The sequence below is a fragment of the Pleurodeles waltl genome, chromosome 5 (assembly GCF_031143425.1).
Source record: "Pleurodeles waltl isolate 20211129_DDA chromosome 5, aPleWal1.hap1.20221129, whole genome shotgun sequence".
NCBI classification, from domain to species: domain Eukaryota; kingdom Metazoa; phylum Chordata; class Amphibia; order Caudata; family Salamandridae; genus Pleurodeles; species Pleurodeles waltl.
Window position 1 is genome coordinate 1,864,538,940 of NC_090444.1, and position 18,750 is coordinate 1,864,557,689.

At 48.9% G+C, this 18,750-nt stretch overlaps 1 protein-coding gene across 1 annotated transcript in view; it reads right to left on the bottom strand.

Moving 5' to 3' along the window:
- Positions 1-18,750, bottom strand: part of CUL9 (cullin 9) — a 576,404-nt gene that overhangs the window by 144,925 nt on the left and 412,729 nt on the right. The window contains exons 33-34 of the mRNA XM_069236395.1: positions 16,517-16,657; positions 14,498-14,662 (exon numbers count right to left, since the gene is read on the bottom strand). Coding sequence (XP_069092496.1) covers positions 14,498-14,662; positions 16,517-16,657 — 306 coding nt within the window. The remainder of the gene's footprint in view (positions 1-14,497; positions 14,663-16,516; positions 16,658-18,750) is intronic.

Genomic DNA, 18,750 nt, shown 5'->3' on the forward strand with positions numbered 1-18,750 from the left:
CTCTCCCTTGCCCAAGTGGAGGTTTCCCCGAGGAACCCCCCCCTTGCCTGCCTGCAGCGCTGAAGAGATCCCTAGATCTCCCATTGACTTCCATTACAAACCCGACGCTTGTTTCGACACTGCACCCGGCCGCCCCCGCGCTGCTGAGGGTGAAATTTCTGTGTGGACTTGTGTCCCCCCCGGTGCCCTACAAAACCCCCCTGGTCTGCCCTCCGAAGACGCGGGTACTTACCTGCAAGCAGACCGGAACCGGGGCACCCCCTTCTCTCCATTCTAGCCTATGTGTTTTGGGCACCACTTGGAACTCTGCACCTGACCGGCCCTGAGCTGCTGGTGTGGTGACTTTGGGGTTGCTCTGAACCCCCAACGGTGGGCTACCTTGGACCAAGAACTGAACCCTGTAAGTGTCCTACTTACCTGGTAAAACTAACAAAAACTTACCTCCCCCAGGAACTGTGAAAATTGCACTGTGTCCACTTTTAAAACAGCTATTTGTCAATAACTTGAAAAGTATACATGCAATTTTGATGATTTGAAGTTCCTAAAGTACTTACCTGCAATACCTTTCGAATGAGCTATTACATGTAGAATTTGAACCTGTGGTTCTTAAAATAAACTAAGAAAAGATAGTTTTCTATATAAAAACCTATTGGCTGGATTTGTCTCTGAGTGTGTGTACCTCATTTATTGTCTATGTGTATGTACAACAAATGCTTAACACTACTCCTTGGATAAGCCTACTGCTCGACCACACTACCACAAAATAGAGCATTAGTATTATCTATTTTTACCACTATTTTACCTCTAAGGGGAACCCTTGGACTGTGTGCATGCTATTCCTTACTTTGAAATAGCACATACAGAGCCAACTTCCTACAATCCTCGACCTGTTCTGAGTGGAGGCTTACGTTGTGAAATTGTGCTGCTCTAGCCACCACTTGAGAATACGCGGTGCTGTCTTCTGGTGGAGATGGCTTTGTAGGGTATGCCTCCGGACTGTTATCTGACACTGGGGCGTCGTATAGGTCCCATGCGTCCTGATCTTGGTCACCCTGGCTCATGGTGGTGTGAGCTGGGGAGTGTGATGGAGTTTGTGCTGGTGAGACGTTAATCACAGGCGGAGGAGAGGGTGGTGGGGTAACTCTTTTCACCACTTTTGGTTGTGGTGTCTGTTCCGTCTGGAACTCCAACCTTCTCTTTCTCCTAATGGGGGGAAGGGTGCTTATTTTTCCTGTCCCCTGCTGTATGAAGATACGCTTTTGCGTATGGTCCACATCAGTTGCTTGCAGCTCTTCCTCAAACCTATGCTTCTGCATTAGGGAGGTTAGCGAGTGCTCTTCTGTATAAGAGCCTGAAGCTGGGTCGCTTGCAGTTTGTTTCGGCATCGAAACCCTGTCTGCGTGTTTTTTCGGCTCCGAGGTGACTCTTTTCTTTTTCGGGGCCGAAACCTCTCGGCGTCGATCTGTTTCGGTGCCGCTGTCTCGGCGTCGAGCCGTGTCGGCACCGGCATCTCGGTGTCGAGGCTTGTCTCCAGCACTTTCTCGGTCCCGAGAAGGCTGCGTGCCGGTGTCTCGACCGGAGTCGGACGATCTCGGCACTGTTTGGGCCTTTTTCGGTGCCGACGGGCGGTCACCGAATTTATGGGTGGAGCCATGGCCTGGTGGCAGTGGCGTCCCCTGGGCCTTGTAAATCTTCTTCTGAGTGGATTTCGACGTCTTACTCACGGTTTGTGTATCGTCGAATCCTTCGGAGTCTGAGTCTTGGATCGAGAAGGTACCTTCTTCTTCCTGTTCCTCGAACTCCCGTTGGGCTGTCGGTGCGGACGCCATCTGAAGTCTTCTGGCTCGACGGTCTCGGAGTGTTTTTCGGGACCGGAACGCACGACAGGCCTCGCAGGTGTCTTCGCTGTGCTCAGGTGACAGGCACAGGTTGCAGACCAAGTGTTGGTCTGTGTAAGGGTACTTATTGTGGCATTTGGGGCAGAAACGGAACGGGGTCCGTTCCATCGGCGTTCTTCAGCACGCGGCCGGGCCGACCAGGCCCCGACGGAGGATCGAAAAACTACCCCGAAGGGCACCGGAGCTCTTCGATCTTCGATGCGGTGTGGAATCAAAGTACGCCGATCCCGAACGCAACAATACCGACGAAAATCTTCCGAAATTAGCTAATTTTCCGTTCCGAAACTCGGAGCGACAGGAACACGTCCGAACCAGATGGCGGAAAAAAAACAATCGAAGATGGAGTCGACGCCCATGCGCAATGGAGACAAAAGGAGGAGTCACTCGGTCCCGTGACTCGAAAGACTTCTTCGAAGAAAAACAACTTGTAACACTCCGGCCCAACACCAGATGGCGAGCTATTGCAGAACATGCGTATCTACAGCGACAGATGCCATCGAACATATGTATATCCTGGTAGTAGTGGATCATGCTACCAGGTATCCTGAAGCTATTCCCCTTAGGTCGACTACTGCCCCTGCAGTAGCCAAGGCCCTCATTGGTATCTTTACCAGAGTGGGTTTCCCTAAGGAGGTGGTGTCTGACAGAGGTGCCAACTTCATGTCAGCATACCTGAAACATATGTGGAATGAGTGTGGAGTGACTTATAAATTCACTACACCTTACCATCCACAAACTAATGGCTTAGTTGAGAGATTCAACAAGACATTAAAGGGCATGATCATGGGGCTCCCAGAAAAACTCAAAAGGAGATGGGATGTCCTCTTGCCAAGTCTGCTTTTCGCTTACAGAGAGGTGCCACAGAAGGGAGTAGGATTCTCACCCTTTGAACTTCTGTTTGGTCATCCTGTAAGGGGACCACTTGCTCTTGTTAAAGAAGGCTGGGAGAGACCTCTCCATGAGCCTAAACAAGACATAGTGGACTATGTACTTGGCCTTCGCTCTAGAATGGCAGAGTACATGGAAAAGGCAACCAAAAACCTTGAGGCCAGCCAACAGCTCCAGAAGTTTTGGTATGACCAAAAGGCTGCACTGGTTGAGTTCCAACCAGGGCAGAAAGTCTGGGTTCTGGAGCCTGTAGCTCCCAGGGCACTCCAGGACAAATGGAGTGGCCCTTACCCAGTACTAGAAAGGAAGAGTCAGGTCACCTACCTGGTGGACCTGGGCACAAGCAGGAGCCCCAAGAGGGTGATCCATGTGAACCGCCTTAAGCTCTTCCATGACAGGGCTGATGTGAATCTGTTGATGGTAACAGATGAGGATCAGGAGGCAGAGAGTGAACCTCTCCCTGATCTTCTGTCATCAGACCCAAAAGATGGCACAGTAGATGGAGTGATCTACTCAGACACCCTCTCTGGCCAACAGCAAGCTGATTGTAGGAGAGTCCTACAACAGTTTCCTGAACTCTTCTCCTTAACCCCTGGTCAGACACACCTGTGTACCCATGATGTGGACACAGGAGACAGCATGCCTGTCAAGAACAAAATCTTTAGACAATCTGACCATGTTAAGGAAAGCATCAAGGTGGAAGTCCACAAGATGCTGGAATTGGGAGTAATTGAGCGCTCTGACAGCCCCTGGGCTAGCCCAGTGGTCTTAGTCCCCAAACCTCACACCAAAGATGGAAAGAAAGAGATGAGGTTTTGTGTGGACTACAGAGGGCTCAATTCTGTCACCAAGACAGATGCTCATCCAATTCCAAGAGCTGATGAGCTCATAGATAAATTAGGTGCTGCCAAATTCTTAAGTACCTTTGACTTGACAGCAGGGTACTGGCAAATAAAAATGGCACCTGGAGCAAAAGAGAAAACAGCATTCTCCACACCTGATGGGCATTATCAGTTTACTGTTATGCCCTTTGGTTTAAAGAATGCCCCTGCCACCTTCCAAAGGTTGGTGAATCAAGTCCTTGCTGGCTTGGAGTCCTTTAGCACAGCTTATCTGGATGATATTGCTGTCTTTAGCTCCACCTGGCAGGATCACCTGGTCCACCTGAAGAAGGTTTTGAAGGCTCTGCAATCTGCAGGCCTCTCTATCAAGGCATCCAAATGCCAGATAGGGCAGGGAACTGTGGTTTACTTGGGACACCTTGTAGGTGGAGGCCAAGTTCAGCCACTCCAACCCAAGATCCAGACTATTCTGGACTGGGTAGCTCCAAAAACCCAGACTCAAGTCAGGGCATTCCTTGGCTTGACTGGGTATTACAGGAGGTTTGTGAAGGGATATGGATCCATTGTGACAGCCCTCACTGAACTCACCTCCAAGAAAATGCCCAAGAAAGTGAACTGGACTGTGGAATGCCAACAGGCCTTTGACACCCTGAAACAGGCAATGTGCTCAGCACCAGTTCTAAAAGCTCCAGATTATTCTAAGCAGTTCATTGTGCAGACTGATGCCTCTGAACATGGGATAGGGGCAGTTTTGTCCCAAACAAATGATGATGGCCTTGACCAGCCTGTTGCTTTCATTAGCAGGAGGTTACTCCCCAGGGAGCAGCGTTGGAGTGCCATTGAGAGGGAGGCCTTTGCTGTGGTTTGGTCCCTGAAGAAGCTGAGACCATACCTCTTTGGGACTCACTTCCTAGTTCAAACTGACCACAGACCTCTCAAATGGCTGATGCAAATGAAAGGTGAAAATCCTAAACTGTTGAGGTGGTCCATCTCCCTACAGGGAATGGACTTTATAGTGGAACACAGACCTGGGACTGCCCATGCCAATGCAGATGGCCTTTCCAGGTTCTTCCACTTAGAAAATGAAGACTCTCTTGGGAAAGGTTAGTCTCATCCTCTTTCGTTTGGGGGGGGGTTGTGTAAGGAAATGCCTCCTTGGCATGGTTGCCCCCTGACTTTTTGCCTTTGCTGATGCTATGTTTACAATTGAAAGTGTGCTAAGGCCTGCTAACCAGGCCCCAGCACCAGTGTTCTTTCCCTAACCTGTACTTTTGTATCCACAATTGGCAGACCCTGGCATCCAGATAAGTCCCTTGTAACTGGTACTTCTAGTACCAAGGGCCCTGATGCCAAGGAAGGTCTCTAAGGGCTGCAGCATGTCTTATGCCACCCTGGAGACCTCTCACTCAGCACAGACACACTGCTTGCCAGCTTGTGTGTGCTAGTAAGACCAAAAACGAGTAAGTCGACATGGCACTCCCCTCAGGGTGCCATGCCAGCCTCTCACTGCCTATGCAAGTATAGGTCAGTCACCCCTCTAGCAGGCCTTACAGCCCTAAGGCAGGGTGCACTATACCATAGGTGAGGGTACCAGTGCATGAGCATGGTACCCCTACAGTGTCTAAACAAAACCTTAGACATTGTAAGTGCAGGGTAGCCATAAGAGTATATGGTCTGGGAGTCTGTCAAACACGAACTCCACAGCACCATAATGGCTACACTGAAAACTGGGAAGTTTGGTATCAAACTTCTCAGCACAATAAATGCACACTGATGCCAGTGTACATTTTATTGTAAAATACACCACAGAGGGCACCTTAGAGGTGCCCCCTGAAACTTAACCGACTGTCTGTGTAGGCTGACTAGTTCCAGCAGCCTGCCACACTAGAGACATGTTGCTGGCCCCATGGGGAGAGTGCCTTTGTCACTCTGAGGCCAGTAACAAAGCCTGCACTGGGTGGAGATGCTAACACCTTCCCCAGGCAGGAGCTGTAACACCTGGCGGTGAGCCTCAAAGGCTCACCCCTTTGTCACAGCCCAGCAGGGCACTCCAGCTTAGTGGAGTTGCCCGCCCCCTCTGGCCACGGCCCCCACTTTTGGCGGCAAGGCTGGAGGGAACAAAGAAAGCAACAAGGAGGAGTCACTGGCCAGTCAGGACAGCCCCTAAGGTGTCCTGAGCTGAAGTGACTAACTTTTAGAAATCCTCCATCTTGCAGATGGAGGATTCCCCCAATAGGGTTAGGATTGTGACCCCCTCCCCTTGGGAGGAGGCACAAAGAGGGTGTACCCACCCTCAGGGCTAGTAGCCATTGGCTACTAACCCCCCAGACCTAAACACGCCCTTAAATTTAGTATTTAAGGGCTACCCTGGACCCTAGAAAATTAGATTCCTGCAACTACAAGAAGAAGGACTGCCTAGCTGAAAACCCCTGCAGAGGAAGACCAGAAGACGACAACTGCCTTGGCTCCAGAAACTCACCGGCCTGTCTCCTGCCTTCCAAAGATCCTGCTCCAGCGACGCCTTCCAAAGGGACCAGCGACCTCGACATCCTCTGAGGACTGCCCCTGCTTCGAAAAGACAAGAAACTCCCGAGGACAGCGGACCTGCTCCAAGAAAGGCTGCAACTTTGTTTCCAGCAGCCTTGAAAGAACCCTGCAAGCTCCCCGCAAGAAGCGTGAGACTTGCATCACTGCACCCGGCGACCCCGACTCGGCTGGTGGAGATCCAACACCTTAGGAGGGACCCCAGGACTACTCTGATACTGTGAGTACCAAAACCTGTCCCCCCTGAGCCCCCACAGCGCCGCCTGCAGAGGGAATCCCGAGGCTTCCCCTGACCGCGACTCTTTGAATCCAAAGTCCCGACGCCTGGGAGAGACCCTGCACCCGCAGCCCCCAGGACCTGAAGGACCGGACTTTCACTGGAGAAGTGACCCCCAGGAGTCCCTCTCCCTTGCCCAAGTGGAGGTTTCCCCGAGGAACCCCCCCCTTGCCTGCCTGCAGCGCTGAAGAGATCCCGAGATCTCTCATAGACTAACATTGCGAACCCGACGCCTGTTTCTACACTGCACCCGGCCGCCCCCGCGCTGCTGAGGGTGAAATTTCTGTGTGGGCTTGTGTCCCCCCCGGTGCCCTACAAAACCCCCCTGGTCTGCCCTCCGAAGACGTGGGTACTTACCTGCAAGCAGACCGGAACCGGGGCACCCCCTTCTCTCCATTCTAGCCTATGTGTTTTGGGCACCACGTTGAACTCTGCACCTGACCGGCCCTGAGCTGCTGGTGTGGTGACTTTGGGGTTGCTCTGAACCCCCAACGGTGGGCTACCTTGGACCAAGAACTGAACCCTGTAAGTGTCTTACTTACCTGGTAAAACTAACAAAAACTTACCTCCCCCAGGAACTGTGAAAATTGCACTAAGTGTCCACTTTTAAAACAGCTATTTGTCAATAACTCGAAAAGTATACATGCAATTTTTATGATTTGAAGTTCCTAAAGTACTTACCTGCAATACCTTTCGAATGAGATATTACATGTAGAATTTGAACCTGTGGTTCTTAAAATAAACTAAGAAATGAAAATGTCACTTACCCAGTGTACATCTGTTCGTGGCATCAGTCGCTGAGATTCACATGGTATGCATGAGCTCGCCATCTGGTGTTGGGTCGGAGTGTTACAAGTTGTTTTTCTTCGAAGAAGTGTTTTCGAGTCACGGGACCGAGTGACTCCACCTTCTGTGCTCATTGCGCATGGGCGTCGACTCCATCTTCGATTGTTTTCCCCGCAGAGGGTGAGGTAGGAGTTGTACTATAGTAATAGTGCCCGCGCAATGAAAAATGTAAGTATGTACCTATTAAAGGATTAAGTAATATATATACAAATGTACAAAATTGAAGGTAACTTCTGAACTGCTACAGGCTTCCGGGGAGGTGGGTGGGTCCATGTGAATCTCAGCGACTGATGCCACGAACAGATGTACACTGGGTAAGTGACATTTTCAGTTCGATGGCATCTGTCGCTGTAGATACACATGGTATGCATAGACTAGTAAGCAGTTAGTTCCCCATAAGCGGTGGTTTAGCCTGTAGGAGTAGAAGTTGTCTGAAATAGAGTTCTTAATACAGCTTGACCTACTGTAGCTTGTTGTGCGGATAGCACATCTATACAGTAGTGTTTGGTGAATGTGTGAGGCGTAGACCAAGTGGCTGCCTTACATATTTCTTGCATTGGGATGTTTCCTAAAAAGGCCATTGAAGCACCTTTTTTCCTTGTTGAATGTGCCCTGGGAGTAATGGGCAGTTGTCTTTTTGCTTTAAGGTAGCAGATTTGGATGCATTTAACTATCCATCTGGCTATACCTTGTTTTGATATTGGGTTACCTGCATGAGGTTTTTGGAATGCAATAAATAGCTGTTTAGTTTTTCTGATGTTCTTCGTTCTGTCAATGTAGTACATTAATGCTCTTTTGACATCTAATGTATGTAGTGCTCTTTCAGCCACAGAATCTGGCTGTGGGAAGAATACTGGTAATTCTACCGTTTGATTTAGATGGAATGGAGAAATAACTTTTGGTAAAAATTTTGGATTAGGTCGTAGGACGACCTTATTTTTATGTATTTGTATAAAAGGCTCTTGTGTTGTGAACGCTTGAATTTCACTTACTCTTCTTAGAGATGTAATGGCGATGAGAAAGGCAACTTTCCAGGTGAGGAATTGTATTCCGCAAGAGTGCATGGGTTCGAAGGGTGGGCCCATGAGTCTTGTTAGAACCACGTTTAGGTTCCATGAAGGAACAGGTGGTGTTCTTGGTGGTATAATTCTTTTAAGCCCTTCTATGAATGCTTTGATAACTGGTATCCTATACAAGGAAGTTGAATATGTAGTTTGCAGGTATGCAGATATTGCTGCAAGGTGTATTTTAATAGAAGAGAAGGCTAGCTTTGCTTTTTGTAAATGGAGCAAGTAATTTACTATGTGTTTTGGAGTTGCCTCTAGTGGTTGTATCTGATTATGATGGCAGTACCAAACAAATCTTTTCCACTTACTTGCGTAGCAGTGTCTAGTGGATGGCCTTCTGGCCTGCTTTATGACTTCCATACACTCTTGGCTAAGTTGTAAGTGTCCGAATTCTAGGATTTCAGGAGCCAGATTGCTAGATTCAGCGATGCTGGGTCCGGGTGTCTGATCTGTTGTTTGTGTTGCGTTAACAGATCTGGTTTGTTGGGCAGTTTGATGTGTGGTACTACAGACAGATCTAGCAGTGTTGTGTACCAGGGTTGTCTTGCCCACGTTGGTGCTATTAAAATGAGTTTGAGTTTGTTTTGACTCAATTTGTTTACTAGGTAAGGAAGGAGAGGGAGAGGAGGAAAAGCGTAAGCAAATATTCCTGACCAGTTCATCCATAGGGCATTGCCTTGGGATTGCTTGTGTGGGTATCTGGACGCGAAGTTTTGGCATTTTGCGTTCTCTTTTGTTGCAAATAAGTCTATTTGTGGTGTTCCCCAGAGTGTGAAGTAGGTGTTCAGAATTTGTGGGTGGATTTCCCATTCGTGGACTTGCTGGTGATCTCGAGAGAGATTGTCTGCCAGCTGATTCTGGATCCCCGGAATAAACTGTGCTATTAGACCAATTTGATGGTGGATTGCCCACTTCCATATTTTTTGAGCTAACAAGCTTAACTGCGTTGAATGTGTTCCTCCTTGTTTGTTTAGATAATACATCGTTGTCATGTTGTCTGTTTTGACAAGGATGTATTTGTGGGTTATGATTGGTTGGAAAGCTTTTAGTGCTTGAAAAACTGCTAATAATTCTAGATGATTTATATGCAGTTTTGTTTGATGTATGTTCCATTGTCCTCTTATGTTGTGTTGATTGAGATGTGCTCCCCACCCTGTCATGGAAGCATCTGTTGTTATTACGTACTGTGGCACTGGGTCTTGGAAAGGCCGCCCTATGTTTAAATTTATACTGTTCCACCATAGAAGCGATAGGTAAGTTTGGCGGTCTAGCAACACCAGATCTAGAAGGTGACCCTGTGCTTGAGACCACTGTGAGGCTAGGCACTGTTGTAAGGGCCTCATGTGCAGTCTTGCGTTTGGGACAATGGCTATGCATGAGGACATCATGCCTAGGAGCTGTAGTATTGTTCTTGCTTGTATTGTTTGGTTTGGAGACATGTGTTGAATGACCCTGTTGAAATTGTGGATCCTTTGTGGAGTTGGCGTTGCTACTCCTTTTGTTGTGTCTATTATGGCTCCTAGATATTGCTGTACTTTGCTTGGCAGAATGTTTGATTTTGCAAAGTTGACGGTGAACCCTAAATTGTAGAGGGTTTGTATGACTTGATTTGTGTGGTTTGAGCATTGTGTGAGCGAACTGGTTTTGATTAGCCAGTCGTCTAGATACGGGAACACATGTATTTGCTGCCTTCTGATGTGTGCAGCGACTACTGCTAGGCACTTTGTGAATACTCTTGGAGCGGTTGTTAAACCAAAAGGCAATACTTTGAATTGGTAATGTATTCCTTTGAATACAAACCTTAGATATTTCCTGTGTGATTGATGGATTGGTATATGGAAATATGCGTCCTTGAGGTCTAGGGTTGTCATGTAGTCGTGTTTTCTGAGCAATGGTAACACTTCTTGTAGTGTGACCATGTGAAAGTGGTCTGATTTGATGAATGTGTTTACTACCCTGAGGTCTAGAATTGGTCTCAGTGTTTCGTCCTTTTTTGGTATCAAGAAGTACAGTGAATAAACTCCTGTGTTTATTTGTGTGCTTGGTACTAATTCTATTGCATTTTTTTGCAGTAGTGCTTGAACTTCTATCTCTAGAAGTTGTGAATGGTATTTTGATAAATTTTGTGATTTTGGTGGTATGTCTGGAGGGAATTGCATGAATTCTATGCAATAACCATGTTGGATAATTGCTAGGACCCATGTATCTGTAGTTATTTTGTCCCATGCTTCGTAATATTGATGTATCCTCCCCCCCACTGGTGTTGTGTGGGAGGGGTGAGTGACGTGTGAGTCACTGCTTGTTGGTAGTGTTTTTGGGGCTTTGAAATCTTCCTCTATTCCTAGGAAATTGCCCCCCTCTATACTGGCCCCGAAAACCTCCCCTGTACTGTCCCTGGTAGGTGGGCGGTGCGGACTGTGAGGTGCTAGCTTGTGTGGCCTGACCCCGAAACCCTCCTCTAAAAGGTGTTTTGCGGAAGGTGTTATAAGATCCTCTGCTCTGCGGGGAGTAGAGTGCGCCCATGGCCTTGGCAGTGTCAGTGTCCTTCTTGAGCTTTTCTATAGCTGTGTCGACCTCCGGACCGAACAGAAGTTTCTCGTTTACTGGCATGTTAAGCACTGCCTGCTGAATTTCTGGCTTGAATCCAGACGTTCTGAGCCATGCGTGCCTACGGATGGTAACCGACGTATTAATGGTTCTTGCGGCCGTGTCTGCTGCATCCATGGAGGAGCGTATTTGATTGTTGGAAATGTTTTGACCCTCCTCAACAACCTGTTTTGCTCTTTTTTGCAGATCTTTTGGGAGATGTTCAATGAGATGCTGCATCTCATCCCAGTGGGCTCTGTCGTATCGCGCTAGCAGCGCTTGTGAATTTGCGATGCGCCACTGGTTTGCTGCTTGGACAGCAACCCTCTTCCCGGCTGCATCGAACTTCCTACTTTCTTTATCTGGGGGAGGTGCATCCCCAGAAGTGTGTGAGTTTGCCCGTTTTCTGGCAGCCCCTACCACCACAGAGTCTGGTGGCAGCTGAGAGGTGATGAAGACAGGGTCCGTAGGAGGCGCCTTATACTTTTTGTCCACCCTAGGCGTCACTGCCCTACTTTTAACTGGCTCCTTGAAAATGTCCTTTGCATGGCGTAGCATGCCTGGGAGCATCAGCAGGCTTTGGTAGGAGCTGTGGGTTGAGGAGAGGGTGTTAAATAAAAAATCATCCTCTACTTGTTCTGAGTGTAGTTCCACATTATGGAATAGAGCTGCTCTAGCCACCACTTGTGAGTAGGCTGTGCTGTCTTCCGGTGGTGATGGCCTAGTTGGGTATGTGTCTGGGCTGTTATCAGACACTGGTGCGTCGTACAAGTCCCACGCATCCTGATCTTGGTCGTCGTGGCTCATGGCGGTGTGAGCTGGCGAATGTGACGGGGTGTAAGTTGGCGAAGCCGGAGTTACAGGTGGAGGCGAGGGAGGAGGTGTTACCTTTTGTGTTGTTTCTTGCTGAGGAGTAAACTGAAGCGTTCTCTTTCGTTTGACAGGTGGAAGGGTACTGATCTTCCCAGTCCCCTGCTGAATAAAGATACGCTTTTGCGTGTGATCCACGTCAGTGGATTGCAGTTCTTGTTCAAATCTATGTTTCTTCAGTTGAGAAGACATAGAATGCTCTTCGGTATAGGAGCCAGAAACAGGGTCTGATGTCGCTTTTTTCGGCTCCGAAAGCCCTGTCGATTGTTTTTTCGGCTCCGAGGTAACCTTCCTCTTTTTCTGTGCCGAAAATTCTTGGCCTCTATGGTCTTCGGCGCCACTGTCTCGGCGTCGATCGGTGTCGACACCGAACTCTCGGTGTCGATGCTTCTGTTTAGCACTCTCTCGGTCCCGAGGAGGCTGCGTGCCGGTGTCTCGACCGAAGTCGGACGATCTCGACACTGAATGGGCCTTTTTCGGTGCCGATTGTTGGTCACCGAGAATTTGGGTGGAGCCATGGCCGGTTGGCAGTGGCGTCCCCTGGGCCTTCTTTCCTTTTTTAAGGTTTGATCTCGACGTCTTACTCACAGTTCTTGTAGAGTGTAGCTCGTCGGAGTCTGAATCCTGGATGGAAAAGGATTCCTCCTGTTCTTCTTCTGTCTCGAACTGTCGACGCTCTTTTGGCGTGGACGCCATCTGCAGTCTTCTCGCTCGACGGTCGCGCAGAGTTTTTCGGGACCGGAACGCCCGACAGGCCTCGCAGGATTCTTCACTGTGCTCGGGTGACAGGCACAGATTACAGACCGAGTGCAGGTCCGTATAAGGATATTTGTTGTGGCATTCGGGGCAGAATCGAAACGGGGTCCGATCCATCGGCGTTGTCCTCCACGCGGTCGGGCCGACTAGGCCCCGACGGGGTGCCGAAATCTACCCCGAAGGGCACCGAAGCGCTTCGATGTTCAACGCGTCGTCGTATGTGTCTATCTCTAACCGGATCGCAACGATACCGTCGAAAATCTTCCGTCTTCAGCTATCTTTCCGTTCCGAAACTCGGAGCGACATGAACACGTCCGAACCCGATGGCGGAAAGAAAACAATCGAAGATGGAGTCGACGCCCATGCGCAATGAGCACAGAAGGTGGAGTCACTCGGTCCCGTGACTCGAAAACACTTCTTCGAAGAAAAACAACTTGTAACACTCCGACCCAACACCAGATGGCGAGCTCATGCATACCATGTGTATCTACAGCGACAGATGCCATCGAACATATATTTTTCTATACAAAAACCTATTGGCTGGATTTGTCTCTGAGTGTGTGTACCTCATTTATTGTCTATGTGTATGTACAACAAATGCTTAACACTACTCCTTGGATAAGCCTACTGCTCGACCACACTACCACAAAATAGAGCATTAGTATTATCTATTTTTACCACTATTTTACCTCTAAGGGGAACCCTTGGACTCTGTGCATGCTATTCCTTACTTTGAAATAGCACATACAGAGCCAACTTCCTACACTGGTCAGAAAATATTTAAGTACACTCCAACCGCCATACTTTACTCCTGTGAAATGAATCTAGTTATTGTCAACCAATTCCATCACCATATGAAGGGAGATGGGGCATGTAAGTAAGGTAGGCTTCTCATGGGACCCATATGTTTACATCATAGAGGGATGTGAACACCATCTAGTGCTGGTGCGAGAAAGCCCGGTGTTTCTGCCAATATGGAGGATCAGGCAGAGGTCTGGGACAAGGAAGGTACGGTTCTTGTTCTTCTGCCAACCCTCCTCCTTTGTCCGTTGATTATCCGAACTCCTGCAGTAGGAAGCGAAAGGCCATCCCAGTTAGTACTGGTGAAGGCGTCAATGTCTGTTTGCCATAGAGAGACCAAATGGAGAATATCACCACTGCTAGGCGACAGTGAGTAACACAGAAAGTTTCTCTAGCAGGGAAAACCTACACTGAACAAGGGGAAGCAGGGTTTGTATGTGTCTTGCATGATAATGGCAAGGAATCCAGTTTGGCTGGAGGGGAAACCAGACAGGCCTAAACCAGAGAGACCGAGTTGAAAGGGACCCCCAGGTGACCAGGGAAGCAGCAAAGGTCTGTGTTACTACTATAATTCCATTAGGACTACCGCCAGTGTCATCGTGGCCTCAGTTGAGAGGTCACTTTGTGCTGAGTGCGATGTTAGCAGATGTCACGCTCCACTGACAAACAGTATAGTGAAACCTTCAGTGAACTGGCCAACTGTAGGGTTCAATGAAGGACAGGCAAGAGAAAACACAGTAAAACAGCACAGCATTTCCAGTCCATGCAAAGGACCCTTTCTCTCAGTAAGGGCTAGCATTAGGCATACAGTCAGGACAAGTGCTGTGTAGTTAGTTTTAGGTTCACTCTGCACTAGATTTCAACACCGGTCCTAGGGGCCCAAATTTAGCTCTAAGGAATATGTATGGAATTATTCTCTCCATTTTGTGCGTTTATGCATTAAAGTAATAATGACTGTAATTGCGCATTTTAGGAATTTACATATTTGCATGTTGTGTTCTACATAATGGTATTAGGACCTACTACCAATAACAGATACCAGAACACTCCCTTACAGGTAGCTTACGTCCTCCCCTTTCAAGCCTCATCCTTTCCCAGCAAGTGTCCGCCCGTGTCACTCACCTCTGGGAAGTTGCAGCTGAAACAGGAGAGCCAGGAGCACTTGGAGCAGGCCTCCCCACTGCCAAGCCCTTCTTTACACAGAATCTGGTCACATCCCTGGGGGTTGGTGCACCACGTCAAGTTAGAGCAGCATTCCACATAGCCTCGCAGCAGGGCCTTCTCGTACTATAGAGAGTCAGATGGAGAAAGGAAACTGATAAGTCTACACACGTCAAGAACTAAACAAAAGCCCTGACTGCAGGCTTCATGCAATCTACCCAGAGGAGCGGCTTCGTGCAATCTACCCAGAGGAGCGGCTTCGTGCAACCTACCCAGAGGAGCAGCTTCGTGCAACCTACCCAGAGGAGCAGCTTCGTGCAACCTACCCAGAGGAGCAGCTTCGTGCAACCTACCCAGAGGAGCAGCTTCGTGCAACCTACCCAGAGGAGCAGCTTCGTGCAACCTACCCAGAGGAGCAGCTTCGTGCAACCTACCCAGAGGAGCAGCTTCGTGCAACCTACCCAGAGGAGCAGCTTCGTGCAACCTACCCAGAGGAGCAGCTTCGTGCAACCTACCCAGAGGAGCAGCTTCGTGCAACCTACCCAGAGGAGCAGCTTCGTGCAACCTACCCAGAGGAGCAGCTTCGTGCAACCTACCCAGAGGAGCAGCTTCGTGCAACCTACCCAGAGGAGCAGCTTCGTGCAACCTACCCAGAGGAGCAGCTTCGTGCAACCTACCCAGAGGAGCAGCTTCGAGCAACCTACCCAGAGGAGCAGCTTCGTGCAACCTACCCAGAGGAGCAGCTTCGTGCAATCTACCCAGGCGAGCAGCTTCGTGCAATCTAACCACAGGTGTAGCAATCATGTGCTTATCTTGATTGAAGTCAGTATTCCACAACTCACAGTAGACTTTAATCTACGTGTAACCCTAATGTCTGTAACTTATATTCTTTGTCGACCTTTCACCTACTACAGAACCATTCTTTCCTGTTCAACTAGTAATCCAGGCTCATCACCATGGCACCCTAGCATGCTGCACATATTCGGAAAACCGCCAACCTGATTCAAAACGGTATGTGCAGGCGGCAGAACTTTATAGCTTCAGGTCATGCAAACTGTAGATCACACAACACTGGACCTGGAAAAAACAGATCATCCCTTCTCCTTTAGATCCGCACCAAAAAAGAAGTCCTCACATATTATTAACTTCAGTAGTAACAATCTAACTCGCAGATGTACATCACAAATTGCAAAAGGCCACCTCCGTGTTGTATGCGGCACTAAAACAAATACCATGTAACCCTAGGATGCTCTACACCCCCCTCTTCATTCAGAGCAATCCACCATTTTCAACCAGGAAGCGATGCTTAACACCCCATCCTCTCCTCAGTCTGTCCGTTTCACCATCGTCTGCCAGGACCGATCATTTACAACCTATGGCCTCCTTTCTTTTCATCCCACCATATGATCCTTTACCTCTTCTGCTCTCTTCATTCGATCATCTTCTCCCAGGGACCGATGCTTCTTTCTATCCATTCCACTATCTTCCGCTAAGAACTGACACTCTATCCCCTCACCTCTCTTCAGTTTGTCCATTCTATCATCTTCTGCCAAGCAATGACTATCTACCACCTCTCATGTCCTTCTGCCATCTGCAGCAAAAGACCAAGATTCTCCCTTTCCCAAGGAGACCACTTTTCCAGTCATCGTATCTACTTTTTCCTTCAAGGCTCCGGTTCTGTTCTTCGGCCCACGCACAGTACCTTTTATTCCATCTATTTCCATAGTCTCCCAAAGCCCGCTGCTCTTCCCATGATACGCAGCTTCAACCTGCCCTCAAAATAATTATTTCACCATTCATCATTTCCAACTTTTCGTAGCCACCATCACTCCTCTCCCCTCCAAGGTGGATCTTGTTCTCACCAAGAGGCCCACCTTTTCCACTGGACTGGCATTCTTCTCTTGCTCTCTCCATTCCACCACTCCGCCTAAAAGCAACACAGTGTTTGGTTCGCCGGAGATCCAGCCTCAGTGCACCTACCTTCTCTATCGTGTCCTTAGATGAAATGATGCTGCAGATGAACTCGGAGGTAGGCTGCGCAGGGCAGTCCGCAATAGGGCAAGTACAATTCAGAACGAGATTCTGCTCGATCCGCGTCGTTAGGTATTCATTCCAACAAGACTGAAAATATAAAACCCACAGCCATTACTAGCACTCACCGGAAGTTCAGGGAGAATGATTTGCTTCCACAAGTCTAGTGAAACAATTAAACGCTTCACCCTCAGTCTCCAAGAAATAGGAGGAACACATTACAAACATACTATGAAATCTTACCAACAAATAAATCTGAATTTTTAAAGAGTTTCAAAGAACAAAGCTTGCAGTGTCCTTGGGCACTTGAAATCAGCTTCAACAGAAACACTTACAAACCGGTTAAGAGACAGGCTTGATACGGAGGAGTGGGTGAAGGACAGTGTAGGAAGTTAGCTCTGTATGTACTATTTCAAAGTAAGAAATAGCATGCACAGAGTCCAGGGGTTCACCTTAGAGGTAAGATAGTGGCAAAAAGAGTTAATTCTAATGCTCTATTTTGTGGTAGTGTGGTCGAGCATTAGGCTTATCAGAGGGTAATGTTAAGCATTTGTTGTACACACACAGGCAATAAATGAGGAACACACACTCAAAGACAATTCCAGGCCAATAGGTTTTTATATAGAAAAATATCTTTTCTTAGTATATTTTAAGAACCACAGGTTCAAGATTTACAAACAATACTTTAAATGAAAGGTATTTCACTTAGGAACTTTAGGGACTTTGAATTAGCAAAATAGCATATACAGTTTTCATACAAATGGCAATAAGCTATTTTAAAATTGGACACAGTGCAATTTTCAACAGTTCCTGGGGGAGGTAAGTGTTTGTTAGTTTTGCAGGTAAGTAAACCACCTACAGGGTTCAAAGATGGGTCCAAGGTAGCCCACTGTTGAGGGTTCAGAGCAACCCCAAAGTTACCACACCAGCAGCTCAGGGCCGGTCAGGTGCAGAGGTCAAAGGGGTGCCCAAAACACATAGGCTTCAATGGAGAAGTGGGTGCCCAGGTTCCAGTCTGCCAGCAGGTAAGTACCCTTGTCTTCAGAGGGAAGACCAGGGGGGTTATGTACGGCATTTGGGGGGGGGGGGGTCAGCACAAAAAGTACACCCTCAGCGTCACGGGGGCGGCCGGGTGCAGAGTTCAAACAAGTGTCGGGTTTGCAATGGAGTTCAATGGGAGACACGGGGGTCTCTTCAGCGAAGCAGGCAGGCAAGGGGGTGGGGGGGGCTCCTCGGTGTAGCCACTACCTGGGCAAGGGAGAGGGCCACCTGGGGGGTTGCTTCTGCACTGGAGGTCGATCTTCAGGTCCTGGGGGCTGCGGGGCAGTGTCTTTACCAGGCAGTCGCAGTCAGGGGGAGCCTCTGGATTCCCTCTGCAGGCGTCGCTGGGGAGGTTCAGGGGGGTCAACTCTGGCTACTCACAGGGTCGCAGTCGCCGGGGAGTCCCTCCCTGTAGTCTTGGTTCTCCGCAGGTCGAGCCAGGGGCGTCGGGTGCAGAGTGCAAAGTCTCAAGCTTCCGGCGGGAAACGTGTGTTCTTTAAAAGTTGCTTCTTTGTTGCAAAGATGTTTCTTCTTTGGAGCAGAGCCGCTGTCCTTGCAGGTTCTTGGTCCTTTTAGATGCAGGGTAGTCCTCTGAGGCTTCAGAGGTCGCTGGACCCTGTTGAACGCGTCGCTGTTGCAGTTTTTCTTGAAGTGGGGAGACAGGCCGGTAGAGCTGGGGCCAAAGCAGTTGGTGCCTCCGTCTTCTCTGCAGGGTTTTCAGGTCAGCATTCCTTATTCGTCTTAGGTTGCAGGAATCTACCTTGCTAGGTTCTGGGAGCCCCTAAATACTCAATTTAGGTGTGTGTTTAGGTCTGGGGGTTAGTAGCCAATGGCTACTAGCCCTGAGGGTGGTTACACCCTCTTTGTGCCTCCTACCTGAGGGAAGGGGGGCACATCCCTAATCCTAATGGGGGAATCCTCCATCTGCAAGATGGGGGAATCCTCCATCTGCAAGATGGAGGATTTCTAAAAGTCAGAGTCACCTCAGGACACCTTAGGGGCTGTCCTGACTGGCCAGTGACGACTCCTTGTTTTTCTCATTATCTCCTCCGGCCTTGCCGCCAAAAGTGGGGCCGTGGCCGGAGGGGGCGGGCAACTCCACTAGCTGGAGTGCCCTGGGGTGCTGTAACAAAGGGGGGGAG